This window comes from Paramisgurnus dabryanus, chromosome 24 (genome assembly GCF_030506205.2).
Source record: "Paramisgurnus dabryanus chromosome 24, PD_genome_1.1, whole genome shotgun sequence".
NCBI classification, from domain to species: domain Eukaryota; kingdom Metazoa; phylum Chordata; class Actinopteri; order Cypriniformes; family Cobitidae; genus Paramisgurnus; species Paramisgurnus dabryanus.
In genome coordinates this window covers 10,800,572-10,816,907 of record NC_133360.1, presented here as the reverse complement: position 1 = coordinate 10,816,907, position 16,336 = coordinate 10,800,572, and the positions used below count along the sequence as shown (strand labels likewise).

General features: G+C 37.8%; 2 protein-coding genes across 3 annotated transcripts; both read right to left on the bottom strand.

Moving 5' to 3' along the window:
• Positions 1-229: 229 nt before the first annotated feature.
• On the bottom strand, positions 230-5,619 carry LOC135727088 (lipoprotein lipase). Of its 2 annotated transcripts, none has more exons than XM_065244762.2 (10): positions 5,229-5,616; positions 4,415-4,590; positions 4,153-4,332; positions 3,856-3,967; positions 3,534-3,767; positions 2,876-3,118; positions 2,673-2,793; positions 1,807-2,022; positions 1,612-1,707; positions 230-1,542 (listed from the first exon to the last, which is right to left on the bottom strand). In XM_065244762.2, the coding sequence occupies exons 1-10, from the start codon at positions 5,329-5,331 to the stop codon at positions 1,521-1,523; spliced, it is 1,503 nt and encodes a 500-aa protein (XP_065100834.1). In that variant the 5' UTR covers positions 5,332-5,616; the 3' UTR covers positions 230-1,520. The 2 variants fall into 2 exon arrangements, with proteins under 2 accessions (XP_065100834.1, XP_065100823.1); XM_065244751.2 differs by having other exon boundaries at positions 231-1,162; positions 5,229-5,619.
• A 3,227-nt stretch (positions 5,620-8,846) lies between these two features.
• On the bottom strand, positions 8,847-16,070 carry lpla (lipoprotein lipase a). The gene is made up of 10 exons (XM_065244735.2): positions 15,797-16,070; positions 14,792-14,979; positions 14,450-14,629; positions 14,213-14,324; positions 13,893-14,126; positions 13,528-13,770; positions 12,130-12,250; positions 11,838-12,017; positions 11,076-11,183; positions 8,847-10,964 (listed from the first exon to the last, which is right to left on the bottom strand). Exons 1-10 carry the CDS (start codon positions 15,915-15,917, stop codon positions 10,913-10,915), a joined length of 1,539 nt encoding a protein of 512 aa, XP_065100807.1. The 5' UTR covers positions 15,918-16,070; the 3' UTR covers positions 8,847-10,912.
• Between the last annotated feature and the right edge of the window lie 266 nt (positions 16,071-16,336).

The following is a 16,336-nucleotide window of genomic DNA, read 5'->3' as shown; positions in this document are numbered from 1 at the left end:
AACTACTCATGTAACAGTCTTTAAATAGGGAAAACATGGAAGTCTTTGGTGGCTTCTAAATTCATCTGTTTGGAGCCATAGGAATGACATTCATGACGCGCTGTACAAAGATTAAAAGTGCATGCATTAAAAAAGATAGGTATGTATTAATTCATCTAAGTTGAGGTAAGAACATAGTAAAATATTCAAAAATGGTGGTGTTTTCCTTTAAAGGTTTGATGCGTATTATTAAAGAAGAAAAGATGACATCCATTTAGCTCAAAGTTAAAGATAAATTTTATTGTATCTTTACAAATATACAGTTATGCACAGATTCAGTCTTCATTGTTGTATCACGTTATTATTTTAGTATTAACAGGTGTAGCCAAATGTACACTTATAAGGCCATAAATGGGATAAAGGACAATATGTTGATACAATATCTACTTAAAGTGACATTGTGACTTTAGTACCAATATTAAACACATTCAGCATACAGTAAATGTTTATATAAGACTGTGTTCCTGTAAAGCTCATTGGTAGGACACTATGGAAGCAGCGCAAAAGTTCATGGGGTTAAACCCAGAGAACTCACATACTGATAAAATGTATAACTTGTAATGCACTGTAAATCGCTTTGGATACAAGCGTTGGCCAAATATGTAGATGACAACACAAATGTATTAACAGGAATTGTTATATTAGTACACTATCAGAAAAATTGGCAAAATATGTACCCAGCTGTCACCATTGCATCTGAAGAGTTTATATTAGTTCCTTTAGGTACCTCAGATGCATATAAGTACTTATATTGGTACCAAATCTGTACCTAATGATAGTGCCCCAGTGACAGCCAGGGTACATATTTTGACTTTAGATTGATGTATTTGATGTAGAAATGTATTTGGACTTTAATAGTCTTTGAAAGGAACCATCCGTCTTGGTCTTCCTGGCTGCACAGCATGCTAAAATATGCACATGGACATGATTGATGATTTTATTACTGTAATCTCCCAGCGAAGAATTCCTGTCCAGAGGGGATTTGGTCAAAAGTAAATCAACGAACTTTGATTTAAAAGCAGTCTCTAACATTTCGGCTCATAAAATAACCAATAAAAGTGCCGGAGCCATTTGAACTCCTCAGGATTGTGGGCTTGTAGCTATCCCACCATACTGTACCCTACTGTAAATTAAATCACATCAAAGGAAGAACCGATTATTCATGTAAGAAAGTGTTTTTATAAACAGTTTAAGGAGATCTTGAAATATAGCAGTTTGCAGCCAAAAACATCAGTATTAGATTATATAACAGTACCACACCAACTATGTACCCAATGCAACTAAAATACATTGTTTAAAGGCTTTTAAGCCAATGCCAGTTTGCAACAACAATGGTAGTGCTTGAATTATGAATTACATTCATACCAATACATTTCATATACAGTCAGTGCATTTTTAATAAATAACAGCTGTATAAATATTATTTAAGTGCTTTTCTATATAAATTGAGATTCCCAATATATCACTTGTTGTAATTCATTTCACTGGTTCTTCAATTTGTGCCTGGGAAAAAAATGTAGTTATTAAAAATAGTTTTAATTATAAACAGCAAACTATTTTGAGTGACATCACCTTTTAGATGAAGATCGCCATGCCTCCTTGCATTTCACAAATATTACATCCCGAGCTGCACTTGCATTTTGGGCATCTTTTAAACAAAACACATTCCTATAAAACATAAATTTGATATCAAGGTTATATTTTCACACATTTGGGTGAGTTTATGAGTTTATTACATTAAATTTCACAGACAGGGAATGAACGTACTTCTTTTGTGTTTCTCCAGCTCTGACCCGGATTTTGTGGACCTGTACTCCTGAACTTCCCGAATCTCCATACCACCATGTGGACAGCTTATTGAGTAAGGAGGAAGACTGGCTTTTGATATCTTCCCATTTGAACTTCAGCATTAGGAGATCACCGATGTCCTTCTCGGTTACCAGAAGAAAGGACTGCGTCTTATTGGTGGTAATCTTCTCCTGTCTGTTAAGACAGAATGGGCTATGAAATCTATATTATTGTCTTTAGTAGATATATTTACATGTATGCTTTTCTCCAAAGTGATTTACAGTGCATTCAAAAGCTATACATTTACTTGGGATCGAACCTATCAGTGGCGGCTGGTGACTGCTCTTCCGAAGGGCGCAAATTCAAAATATGTGTTCGGAGTGTTATGTGTGTTGCTCGTGTTTTCAAAATATGTGTTCGTTGCGTCACGTAAACCATGTGCATTACGTGTTTTGTTGAAATAAGTGCATGCTGCACACGCGTCAAAACCGCGTCAAAAGAGACGCTCACGTTCACAAAATACACGCAAGACACTCCCTTAACAGTAAACTCTGATTACGCATGAGATCTGCCAAACGCGAGCGTCTGTTTTATCATAAACGGTTTTGACGCGTCTGCAGCAGGCACTTATTTTGACAAGACACGTGATGCACAAAGGTTTACTCGACGTACATAACACTTATTTTGAAATTACGAACCACACACACGACGGGCTACAAACATGTTGTGACGAACTTCGCATCGGGCAACCTCAAAAAAAGACGTCACTGGCCGTCACTGTAACCTATGACCCTGTTTGTGCCATTATACCTATATACATACTGTATATGTGGTACATTACTCACACATTCAATTGAACATCTTCTGCTTCGCCGTCGGTTCCATAAAGTGAAACCACCAGGGCAGGATCCATCTCAGACTGATTCGTCTTTGCATGAAAGTTGATCTTCAGCTGATAGTGAAAAACTAAAAAAAAAAAAAAATTTGCAAGTTTCACTACAGTATGAAGCAATGGTAAAGAAGGCCTTCTCTAAAACTTAACACTGACCTCTGAAAGGCATGGATGCTCGCGTCTTGGTGAACATTTTGATGCTTCGCGCCTTGCGGGCTTTGCTGACGTCGTAGCCCACCGTGCTACATCGGTTTTTGCGACAGTGCAAGCACACGCCCCGGTCGAACATCTCCTTGCTTCCACAACTGTAAGCTCTGCTGGGATCTTCCTCATTCAGCAAGGAGTCGATAAACAGGTGGACGGACCGCTCGTGCTCGCATTTAATGGCCTCGTTTATGGCTAAAGGTTTTAAATGAAGAAATGTTACAGGTTTGTGAGACTCACAGTAATCTTTCAGTGACTTCATGTACAGTTTAAAGGGACACTCCACTTTTTTGGAATCCATTCAGCCGATCTCCGGGTCTGGCGGTACCACTTTTAGCATAGCTTAGCATAATCCATTGATTGGCCAATATGGGGAGGAACTATACTCTCATTGCGGCGTAATAATCAAGGAACTTTGCGGCCGTACCATGGGTGCAGGAGGCGCAATGATATTATACAGTGCCCAAAAATAGTCCCTAGCTAGGTAACTTTAAATGTAACTTAATGCCGGTCACTATTTTCAAAAAAGTGAGTTGTTCCTTTAATTAAATATAAACAGAAACCCTATACTGTTACTGTTGGTAGTCATATTTCAGATTAGGGTCCTTACCGAGTATTCCAAAACTGGCAATCTTCTCAAGGGATCCTCTTAAGTTGCATCCAGGCTGGAAACTTCCTCCATTCGGGTAAATATCCACGTGGCCAACTGGCTGCTGGATACCAATACTGTGTCCCAGGGAACCACGGGTGAAAGTGTGGAGGACGTCCACAAAATGGGCATCATCCGGGGACAGACGACTGTGGGCGTGAACCCCTTCAAAGTCCGGCCCAGCTGGGTCTAAACCTGCAAACACCCAAATCGTACTTTGTAATACAATGCATTTAAGAGCTGTTGTAATGTTTCATCTCCAAAATAAAATTGGGAAGCTTGCCTGTGATTCTTCCAATTTTGTTTGTGGTTTGACTTCCAGCAAAACCTGCGACGTGGGCACCGAGACTGTAGCCGATAAGATGCAACTTCTTCAAGGAAATATTTGTCATCTCCTGTAAAAATAAACATGAGGAACAATAAATACGCAAACTGTAATGTTTTGCAATGTTTACATTTATGGATTTTTTTGCAACTACCAGTGCATTCAAGCTATACATTTTATAATCAGTCTGGAATTCAAACCCATGACCTTTCTATTGCCATGCATTCCCAGTTTAATCTGATTTCTAACACAAACCTCTAACCAGTCAATGAAGAGTCCGATCTCTTTTCCCACCATCTTTGTATTTTGTGCTGCCACAACATAATGGTCCTGCGCTGTATCCAACCAGTCCACGACGATGACGTTGGAGTCTTTCTCCCTCTCGTACAGCGCGCCAACCAGTTTCTCAACCCAGCTCTCGAACAATCCAATTACCTAAGGGGGAAAATACTTAATTATAATAAGGATTTGGGATCATTTGAAAAAAAAAATGATGTATGTAAAGGTAAGCATTTACCGTCCACCCATGAATGACCAAAAAGGTTTTTGAAGTGCTGTTAAATTGGCAGCTACCGATAGTTTCTGGTTTGCCACGAACAATATAACAAACATCATCGTCTGGTTGGGATGGGTTTCTCAGGGAAAACTTCACATTTGCTCTGTTGACATTTCGTAAATCCTCCAGGAAATTATCTTTTCGAAGAAAAAAGGAAAAAATGGTTAAAACTTTTTGATTTGCTTTTTATATAGCTGAGCCCTCATGAAAAAACTATAGAAGACCTATACTTACTATAGTATCCTAAATTGTACTATATTATCTTCTATTATGTACACTATACTATTCTGTAGTATTAACTATACCGCATACATTAATGTTTACTATGGTATGGTTCAAAAACACCAGTATGCTTTATTCTACATCTTGCTACCATTTACTATGGTAAATAATAAAGTATTTTAATCTTGGACTTTTTATTATAGGCTACTGTAAAATGTTTATTATACTGTAAAGTGTACTACTGTATTACACTGTAGTTCACGAGGCACCTTTAACCCAGACAATACAAGATTGCATTGCATACTCTGCCAGACTCGAATGACGTCAATGGTCAACTTCACGCGCGCATTTACGGAATCACTTTTCAAAAGTGAGGCAGACGTCAGGTCTTTTGAAGACCCCTCAGACACAAGCTGGATGTTGACGTTTTCCCATAATAAACGCGGGAAACATGTAAAAATGTGATTGCCGCGCCACATACAGGTAAAATAATGTATACGGCTGCCTCGCGCACGCATTTCTCACGAAGGCATCAGTTATTTTATTCACTCACCAAATATTGCCTCCGACGATGTTCCTTCCTCAAGTGAAGCAGCAGAAAGTATAGTAAAGCTTGACACGAGCCAGAAAACGCATTGGATTGACAAAACGTTCATGTCTTTTTGCGCGAGTTTTGGACACTTTGGTGATCTTCACCAATTCCTCGGGCGGGCGGGCGTTCGCGCGCGAGGCTGCAATAATAATAAACTGAGGGAAAAACTCGTGGTGTTGCTTAAGTGTTACCAGGCTAATGAAATCTGAGCTTCAGACTTCTGTTTAGTTCTTAAATAGCACTTCTGAGAGCTATTGGTCTCAGCCCACAGGCGGGGAAATATGGTCACGAGCATTTGTTTGACTGAGACGCGGCTCTTGTAATTCATTGATGGTAGTTATGATGTCTCTCGAGGTTATTCATTGCAATTAATCAAAATAAACGTAGGTGACATTTTTTTATGGGTTAGTATTTTCAAAAATGACCAATTCATGTCCTTTCATACCCATTTGAGATGTTAAGAAGAATGTCATGCTGCTCTTATCCGTCCAACCAAAGCATCTTGCTCTTCACTGTAATTCCCAAATCTCATTTGTCCTTTTTAATTTTTTAGGAGTAACCAAGGCATTTACCATCAGTTTAAATGTCAAAACAGCATCTATATGTGCAAGAGCAGTCAGTCTGGAGTCTGGACGAACGTGAAGGTGAGGAAATGATGATAAAAACAATTAGGAAAAACTATTTCTCTTGCGTTTGTTCTTACATTCCTTCACTTTTTTGAGCCGAGTCTAATGTGCCGTTTAGTGTAATGACCTGTGTCTCAAAAACTGGCAGGACTAACACACAGGTCTCTTGGTTTTACCTAAAGCTTTTTGTTAAGTGTGTAAAAATATAAGAGAGGTTTTTGACAGCTTTATATTGACCTTTTATGGTCATATAAACCTGTTATGTTGTTGACTCAAATATGGCAAAATATTGAAGAGTTTTCTGTTTATATCACTTAAATGCTGGGTTATATCAACCCACCCAGACAGCAGCCGACTACGGGCCGGATCTGCGCTGAAATCTGCAGGATCCGGCCCGAACTCGTTTGCTGTCTGGGCAGCGTTGGGTCAAAATAGACAAACCCAACTCGTTGGGTGAAATATAAACATTTTCTGGGTTTTTTTTACCAACTGGCTGGGTTTGCGCCTTTTTATCCCAACTCAGCATTTTTTGTGTCGTTATATTAAAGGGAAATAGGCTGATCAATATGTTTAAAGGGGCCATAGCATGAAAATCTGACTTTTTCCATGTTTAAGTGCTATTATTGGGTCCATAGTGCTGCTATCAACCTAGAAAATATAAAAAAGATCAACCCAGTAACTTAGTTTTGGTAAACCATTATCTACAAGCACTTGAAAAAATAGGTCGTTGAAAATTGCCTCTTCTTATGATGTCATAAGGAGCTCTTATTATAATAAAACCACCCCTTAATCCAACCACAGCACTGCTATTTAGTGCAGAGAGAAAATAATTCAAAGAACAATTGAGTTTCAATTTTAACAAACCACCATCATTGTGATCATTGTTTGAATTTCATCCGCTCATGTGCATTTTAAAGGACACACCCAAAACGGCACATTTTTGCACACACCTACAAAGTGGCAATTTTAACATGCTATAATAAATTATTTATATGGTATTTTGAGCTAAAACTTCACATATGTGCTCTGGGGACACCAAAGATTTATTTGACATCTTAAAAAAGTCTTGTGACATGGCCCCTTTAAAGAGCACCTATTACGTTACTAAAGACATTGGCTGTTTCTCAATATGCGTTTTCTTTAGCAATCTTGCGTCCTTGTGTTCTCGCTCTACGTCATCATTAACTGTCGAAGTTCAATTCCAATTCTCAAGAAAACAAGTACAGGGAACGCATGAAAATACCCGGATATGTTCTTGATATCGAGGATGCATCGAGTGCAGACTTGGGGAGGTCAGGTGACCAACAGGAAGATCGCACACATCTCAATTCTCATAAGTGCGTTCTGTGTTCTCGCGACTTTTGAGTTCGCTCTTCCAAGGTCGCCTGGCAAGACCAGTCTTCACGAGAACGCAAGTCCGTTCTTTGTATTCTTGGAATTGAGAAACAGCCATTGTGTATTTGGTGTAATACAATGTGATTGCATGGTTTATGGTTAAAAACCACATTATTTTCCACATACTGTGCATTATTTTTCTGAAAAGCGCAGGATTGATCGGTCAACTTGGACAGCGCGGCTTGAGCAGGACATAACAGATTGGTAAGGTAAGGATACTAAAACATAAAAACCATGTCTGCATTTGTGATCGTAGAAATGACAAACAACAAGCGCTACTCTGCACTGCTCAAATCTTGCATTTGAGTCATGGTTTAGTAAGTAGTAAATTCTTTAAATATGAAAACATAGACTACTTACAGGCTGTGAGTAATGCGTGAGTATTTATGATAATGTCAGTCTTGTCCACGTTAACAGGCCGAGGATGTAAACCGTTGCCTACAATTCGTGTGTTTGTTGTAGTCCAAGAAAAGAGATTTATATTGAAAACGATAACTCGCATCATCGTTTACTTTGGGGTTTGTACCTTTTTCATATTGTTAACATGTTCCAATACACACTTAAACACCAAAGGAAACGTAAAATCGTGAATAATAGAATAATAGTTGGTCTTTATTTCACTGTGTGCTAATATCCAAAATATTTTAATGACATTGAATAATGTTTTTTTTTTTGTTCGCCTTGATTTTTGTTCTACCCAGATTGTTCGTATCGTGTCATAATTTGTCACATCATAACATTCAGGTCCCGCCAAAACTCTCCGATGTCATCTGTCCTTTGCTAAGCCATTGGTTCTGTTTGTAATAACACAAGTCATAGGGACACAGGGAGCAGGTGGATACAACAACAATAATCCAAAGTACTCGATGGGAACATTTGTTGTTGTAACACCAGTTAAAAACACAGGCTCTTTATCAGAAACAAAAACACGGCGATCCTCCAAGAAATGATTGTCCGTGACAAAAATGACTCACAGGACAAGCACAGTTGCCCTGAAAAATTGCACAGCGTTGCAAAATAAATCTCAATCCAATCTAACGTTTTAATTTCTGCATATTTTATTGCCAAAAAGTTGCTTCCAAGATTCAACAACAGAACTTTCACACAATTGTCCTCGACAGAGGAATTATGATTAGCTGGAATGTCATAGTTCCATTCCAAGAATCTTTCCTTTCATGAAAAGGGGAGGGCATTTGGAAAAACAGGCTCCCTCTGTTTTGATTCGAGACTATTACACGTGAGTCTCTTTTCTATTAAACAATGCAAAGTGAGTTAATCACGAGACCAGATGCTTGTTTTGAATGGATGTGAAGTCATAATCAAATTCTGAACAAAACAAACATAGGCGCCCCATTGAAGTTTTAAGGACTTGTTGTTTAATTGAATACATATTTATCATATATTGATAAACTTTTTTGTGTAGCTTTACACTTCGGAGATATGCACTTTTTGACTTTAGCCAATTTCATAAGTTTAAAGTAGCTTTAAGGAGTGAAAGCATTGCAAACATGAAATATCTAAAGTGTGTTGGCACGATTAAAGCAAGTTGAGCCAAATATTCAGTGCAAATTTATTCTGTCTACAGACTTTTAGTAACATCTTCCAAGAATACTCTAATAAAAGCTAATACAGACACGGCAATTGAAATGTATTATAAGGCCTACGTTTTTTTGAGATAAACAGATTTGTTTTACATAAAACTTCTGCTTGAAAATGAGTTCAATTAAAAACCATTTTCAAGCCCTGACATACTGTAACATGATGTTTATTAAAATGACATTATAACCATCAAATAAATGATCACAGTTGTTCACCAAAACACTGAATTTCCTTCAATCGTTCGAAAGTTGCTTGCTTATATAAAAATAGAGAGGCTAGAACTCAAAAGCGAGGAGCAAATCAGAAATATGGTATACATATATTATGTGCTTAATATACAAATATATACATTCAATAAATAGAAAAATTGACAGTTTTGTGACTTACTGTACTGCATGTATACTTTTGGCTATCATATGGGGCAGTCTACCCCATCACGCCTTTTAGAAAACGTCTGTCTACGCTTTATTCTTTAGATCAAATCAAATTTTTATTTCCTGGCTGGTCCGTGTAAATATAATTTTTACTTTCCCTAAATTTAATGCAGAAAAAACAATAAACTGTAAAGCTTGAGTTGCTATAAAAAGGGCAATGAGAGACAAAACAGTAATTGCATCGGGAGACAAAATTGTTTGATGTCTTTTGCTGGTTTATCCAAACAAAACTGAATCAAAGGGAGGCAAATCCTTTAAAGTGACCCGTGCCAGACACAATAACCCAAGAAACAAAAGAAAGGTAGACGTTTGAAGAGCTGTATATATATATATATATATGACAATTACACATATTTACAGTAATTTTGATTCAGTAGAGAGAGAATTTGGTCCGACTTTTATGAAAGCTGATGGTGTTCAGTTGTAATACTGTGAGCAAACTGAGAAAACATTTGCTAGACTGAACCGTTGCCTTCAATAAGAGGATTAGCATTGCTAGCGAAACAGCTTTGGTACAAAAACCAACTTCACAGTGAAACCAAAAATGAAACGGCTAAATAACCTAGCGGTTTAGTCTCAAAGTTCAAATTTAATACTGTTATCACAGAGCTAAACCAAATAATCCTTAACATGTTTCGAGTCGAGATGCACCGATATATCGGCCAATATCGGTATTGGACGATAAAAAGCTATTTTTAATACTATTGGCCGATAGTTTAAAAACAGCTTTTAGTCATGGCCGATATATCCTGCGTATAAAACATTTAGAGAAACATCACTAGGTTAATGTTCAATATTAATAGTCATTATGTGAATGAAAAAACTAAATTTAATCTTTCGAATTTAGTTAATGCAAGTTAATATAACCACCAAACGATCGATGTCGGCATCGGGCGATATAAGAATGAATAATCGGTGTCTGTGAAAATATAATATCTGTGCATCTCTTGTTTCGAGTAACATCTTTCTCCAAAAGGGAAAAACTACTACAACAACAAGCTTTGTTTCTTTGATGGACAACTGCACACTCAGAAATAAAGGTACAAGAACGTGCTAAAGTTGTCGCTGGGGCGGCACCTTTTCAAAAAGTACACTTTTGAACCAAAAGGTGCATATTGGTACCGTAGAGGTACATACTGGTTCCTCAAAGGTACATATTTGGACCCTTTTAAAAGGTACCTACCATCCCAGTGATAACTTTGTACCTTTTTTCTGAGAGTGTGGTGAACGTTACACCTGCTTTACTTTTGTTTAACCAATGCAGACAAACAGACAACAGTAGTATACTTGCATGTTTGTATTGCATAAAGTCATGTGATTATCATTTTATGTACTAAAGATTGTCCAGCAGACTTTTCATAGTGGGCCAAGATGCAAAATCATTTAGGCGAAATACTTAAAAATTAAAAGTCCCCAATGTGACATTTTGTTTCCAAACTGCACAGCAGTAACGTTTTCAAGATGTGGTTTCTTGCAGGACGTGTTTCAGGATTAAGGTCAGGATATATAGAAGATGTTGGTTTTCACCGGCGTTCCAGTTTTCGGCAAAGTCTGTGCAGGTTCCAGCAGAGTTGGATTTTGAAGTGCGTTTCTACTCCGTGTTTTGTTTATATGAACTTCCTTCCATCTTCCGCTTGTGCAATCTGTCGGTGTAAAGTGCAGAAGGTTTAGACAAATAAAAGCCTACACAACAAATAAAACAAGGACAGCATGTACGTGCTGCATGGGAAGATTACTTTGACGGTTAATTTTACCTCTCGTTTTTGCGGCTTGACTGGGCTTCTTTGTCTTTTACAAAGACGGCGGCGTCGCCTCCGCGAGTAAGGTAGGAAAATTCACCTTCTTTGGCAGTGAAGATTACTCTGTGACAACAAATTATAAACAATAAATTTTGAATTTAGGCTCAAGAATAATTTTTACTTTATTTATTTATTTATTGTATTGTGATTAAAGGGCACATATTATGCAAATCCACTTTTACAAGGTTTCTGGACACAAATGTGTGTTGGCACTTATTTTTTAATCCCCATTTTAGCAAACCTGTTATTGTCCAAGACATTCAGTTTTGATTTTCTTGTCAATGTGATGTCACATTGAAAAGCCCCGCCCACTGACTGACTGGTTTTGACCCAGAAGCTTTGTTTGTTAGGATGTTGTGGCTAAAAATACTATTGTCTCAGATTGTATTTATAGGAATCAGATCTATTTGTATTTGTTTATTGGTAAGGGCGTGAGGGCTGTAGCTCATTTGCATTTAAAGGTACACAGATAAATAAGGACATTTTGGACATGCTATAATAAATGAACTGTGGGGTATTTTGAGCTTAAACTTCACAGACACATTCTAGGCACACCTGAGACTGATATTACATCTTGTAAAAATGGGAATAATATGTGCCCTTTAAGTGGCCTGACATCAAAAGTGTAAGTTTGGTTACCTGTTTGACCAAATAATGACAGACAAGATTGTTCAAAGTAAAATGTAGCATTTTTCTTAATGAATTTAGCATGCTTACTTAGATTGTTTCTCTCCTGATTTCACCCGTAGCTTGCGGACATGAAAGGTGTCGGGATTCCACCATGGCCAGCTGATGAGCGTGTCTTTCTCCCAGAAAAGTTTTACCATCAGAAGATCTCCGATGTCCACATCTGTGGTCAACAGGAAAGACACGGTGGCGTTCGAGTTCAAAGTAGGCCTGTGGAATCGAACAAAAACATACATCATCTCAAGTCTCATTACCGATTTTCTAGATTTATATAGCGGTAAACACAACACTGCTTATACATCTTGTGCACTGTTAAACTTACATAACATAAGGGATGTTTTCCTTCTCACCGTCGATGCCATACAGTGAGACCTTCATGGGTTGGTCGGTGTAGCTCAATTTTGTCTTGCCGAAGAAATGGACCTTCACTTGGTAATGGAAAACTATGGAAAGATGGTTATATTTAGAAAGGCATTATAGCAATCTGATGCATGGAAACACCTCAGACTTCAATTCAAGCACATTCTTTGGATAATTTTAGAGGAAGGAAGCTATTATCATGCTCCTCATCCTGGAAAGCATTTATCTACCACAGCAGCGTATATCATTGTCCTATCACAAGTCTAAGGTCTCATAATCTCTAAGATTAGAAGAATAAAAGTTTGATTTTACTCATTGATTACAATCTTTGACATGACCTTACTCAGTGAATATTAATGTTTCTTACATTGATCACCAAAATATATATAGTATAGTATAGTTATATAGTATAGTTCAGTTTTTAAACGGACATAAGTGTCAGCGTACAATGCGTGTGACGCAAATGTCTGTATCAGAATAGTATACATAGTGCTATGTGCTAGATTTTCGTAATTGCGCGTACTTTGTTGACGTGGTGACGCATGCGCATTCAGGAGTATGTAGTCTGTAGGCCAGGTGAGGTATTGCAATTGCATCTGTGTACACGTACAAGTCAAATGAACTAGGCTGCGCATTCGACTGTGCGCGAACGTTGTTTTATCCGTACGGGACAGAAGCGTTAACGCTTGACAGAAGGCTTGTCTGAATCGTGGCCAACAGCCAATCGCAGTGGCCGCAACACATGCTCCGGTCTTCCATAATCATAATTGCACAAACGTTTCCGCTTAAAAAGTTAAGAAATGTTCAACTTCTGCCGCGAGCAACGTCAGTGACGCGGCGCCGAAGGATCCACAATTCAGTTTGGCAACGCATTAAAAGTAAATGGGAAGCGTTAACTCTTACGCCATGTGTGAATTACCTCGTCAATTAAGAGAAAACGCTTCCCTGCCAATGACGAGTTTTTACGGTAATCTACAATTCTGCTATTTTCCACTAGGTGGCACTCTTACCCAACTTATAAAAAACGGAAGCGTCAACTAATTCAACAACAAGAAACTCTGTGTATGTTTGATCATCATTCTGAATCTGATCTCTAACAAAAGTCTTGCAATTATTTCAGCTTTTTGCTCAAAATTTGGTAATAAAAAGAAAACAAATAAAGATAGGGTGAAAGTTTTTTTGTTTCTTTGTTTGTTTAAAAGCAGAGGGTCTGTTTTTTCATTTGATATATTGTATGTTTATATATCTATAGAAAAATTTCCTGGAATGCATTTTGTGAAACTTTTGTTGAAATCACAATGTATTCGCACAAGCAGTCACATCCAAAAATGTTCAGATTTAGTCTCTTACTAAAACTCACCTTTAAACGGCATCATATCTCTGGTTTTCATGTACATCTTGCTGCTCCTGCGAGTGCGGATTTTGTTGATGCCATAGCCCACCTTGTTGCAGCGGTTCTTGCGGCAGCTGAGGCACATGCCCTTATTGAAGCTTTCTCGGGAGCTACAGCGAAAAGCCACACTTTGCTGTTTCGTATTCACGAGCGAATCGATGAACAGATGAATCGAGCGCTCGTGGGAACACTTCACGATCTGATCCATGTCTGCGGAGAACCGAGAAACATTGTTGAAGGTAAAATTTTGTGGTTCCTGTAGCTCAGTTGGTAGAGATGCTTTAGATAAAAGTGTCTACCAAATACATAAATGTAATCCAATGGTTACTCACTCCTTAAACCAGTAGTGGCCACCATCAATACAGTGTTTTGAAGGTTACAGCCAGGTTGGAAGGTGCCACCGTTGGGGTATACATCTATGTGGCCAACTGGCCTCTGAATCCCGATGCTGCGGTCTGGAGATCCTCGAGTGTTGGTGTGAAGGACGTCCACAAAAAGAGCATCATCAGGGGAAAGAGTGCTTTGGGAGTCGGCGTACTCAAAGCTAGGACCAGCCGGATCCAAACCTGGTAAGACGAGAAAAGCTTTTTAATACAGTCTAACACAACATTTCTGGGTTCCAACCAATAAACACCTTAACACCTCCATTTACCTGTGATTCGGTTAACTTTATTTTTGGTAAGAAAACCAGTGATTCCTGCCACGTGTGCACCAAGGCTGTAGCCCAGCAGGTGTAGTTTCTCCCAAGGATAGTCAATCTCGGCCTGGTTTAAGGAACAATACATGTAAGATAAAGTACTATAAAGAGACCTACTATTGTTTATCCGATAATAAACAAGTTTATGGATAAACACGTGACACAAACTGTCACTGAGCGTGTTTAACATACCTGTAACCAGTTGACAAATTTGGCCACATCTCTGCCCACTAGTTTGGTGTACGCTGCCGATGTAGGGTAGTGCTGCTGTGCGCGTGTCAACCAGTCCACCACAATGACATTGGCCGATGGCTCTCGTTCATACAAAGCTGTTACCAGTTTAGGAACCCAACTTTCAAACATACCAGTGACCTGAAACGAAATCATTCGTGTCATGGTTTGTAATGTTTTATGCACACATCATTTTATTGAGTTTAGCTTTACATGAACAGCAATTCAACTAAGCTGGTGTGTAGTTAAACTTTGTTCTTTCGTTTGTTTACACAGACGTACTACAAACATAACAGCACTTACCGTCCATCCGTGAATAACTATGAAGGTGTTGTTTTCTGGATTGAAGTTACATTCTTTAATAGTTTCGGGTTGACCAGGAACAATATAACACAAATCGTCCTCGGGTTCCTCGCTGGTTCTGAAAGAAAACTTGGACTCGATGTCGCTTAAGTCCGCCATCGATTCGGTGTAATTGTCCATGATGTAACCTGTTTAAAAACAGGTCAATATTGAGATATGCACCCAGCAACTAACTTTATAAGCAGCTTATAAATATTTGAAATATAAGCTTAGCTTGCATGTGCATGCACATTTCATTTTTTTTGCATTTTATGTAGATTTTTATATACATTTTATGAATATAAATTTTAGGAATATAAAGAGATAGAATTTTTTTTCTTATGTCTTAGATTTCTTAGAATATACTGTTAAGTACATATGATTTTTTTTTTTAACAAATAGGCTACACCTAAGTAAACAAAATCATCGCAATCTTTTTATCTTATAATCTAAAAATAAACTTTTTGACCTTAAACAAAGCATTATTTTGCTTTAACATTAAATTCGCCTATTTTAATTTTTAGACAACGTTGAAAAACCATCGATTTTATGACGTAATCCATTGGACACATTGACAAAAGATGCTAAACAAATCTCTTAAAGACTTCTATCATAGCAATAATGAATTGACAAAGGAAATGCATGGATTTAAAGATGAATTTAGTTGCATAAAAATATCTAAAGACTTAAAAATGCATTAAAAATAAAATAATGACATTATTACGTTTTTTTTTTATTAAGTAATGCATTGCATGCAAAAGATAAATTGTTATGCACTTAAAGTGCAAGTAATTTCTTTGTCAATAAGACGCGTTCCGTTATTTATCAACACTTATAATTATTATAAGACAAATTATAGCATTTGCACATCGGAAACGCGAAATTTGTAATACTTTCAAAAGCGCTTTACAACAATAGCATTCTATGAAATTATAAAACAATAATCCTTGTAAAGTTTATACTCACTAAAAGTTGTAGACTCGCTCGTCGGCTCGATTGTTGGCTCGATTGTAGTTGCAAATCCCAATGAAATGTACGCAAGAAAGTATATCCACGTTATAAAACACAATTTGCTTACTTTCCCCATATTCAAAGAGTTTTAAAACTGAAGTAGACTGAATACAAAGTAAAAGCGATTGAGTTCCGGGTATTTACGGTATAACGGCAGGTTTATATTCCGGTTGTTGGTAGCAGATGTAGTTTTGGCGAGCTTGTCTCAAACTTTTAAATCTGTTACCGCTACACGCTTGTCTTTATTCTCAGTGCGGGACCTCATGCAAATCACTCGCATTCTATTGGTCGAGGGAGGCGGGGTAAGGCGTGGACTGACCAATAAGAAGCCAGGAACCCCCACACTGACTCATCACTCACTACAAGTATTGAAGCCACTGATCTATATAAATGACTGGATTGCGCATGACGTCACACTTGTGAAGCCACCGCGCCGCCATGTTGGTATACCCAAACGTTCTATTAAATCAATGGACGTTATCGGATTTTAATGAT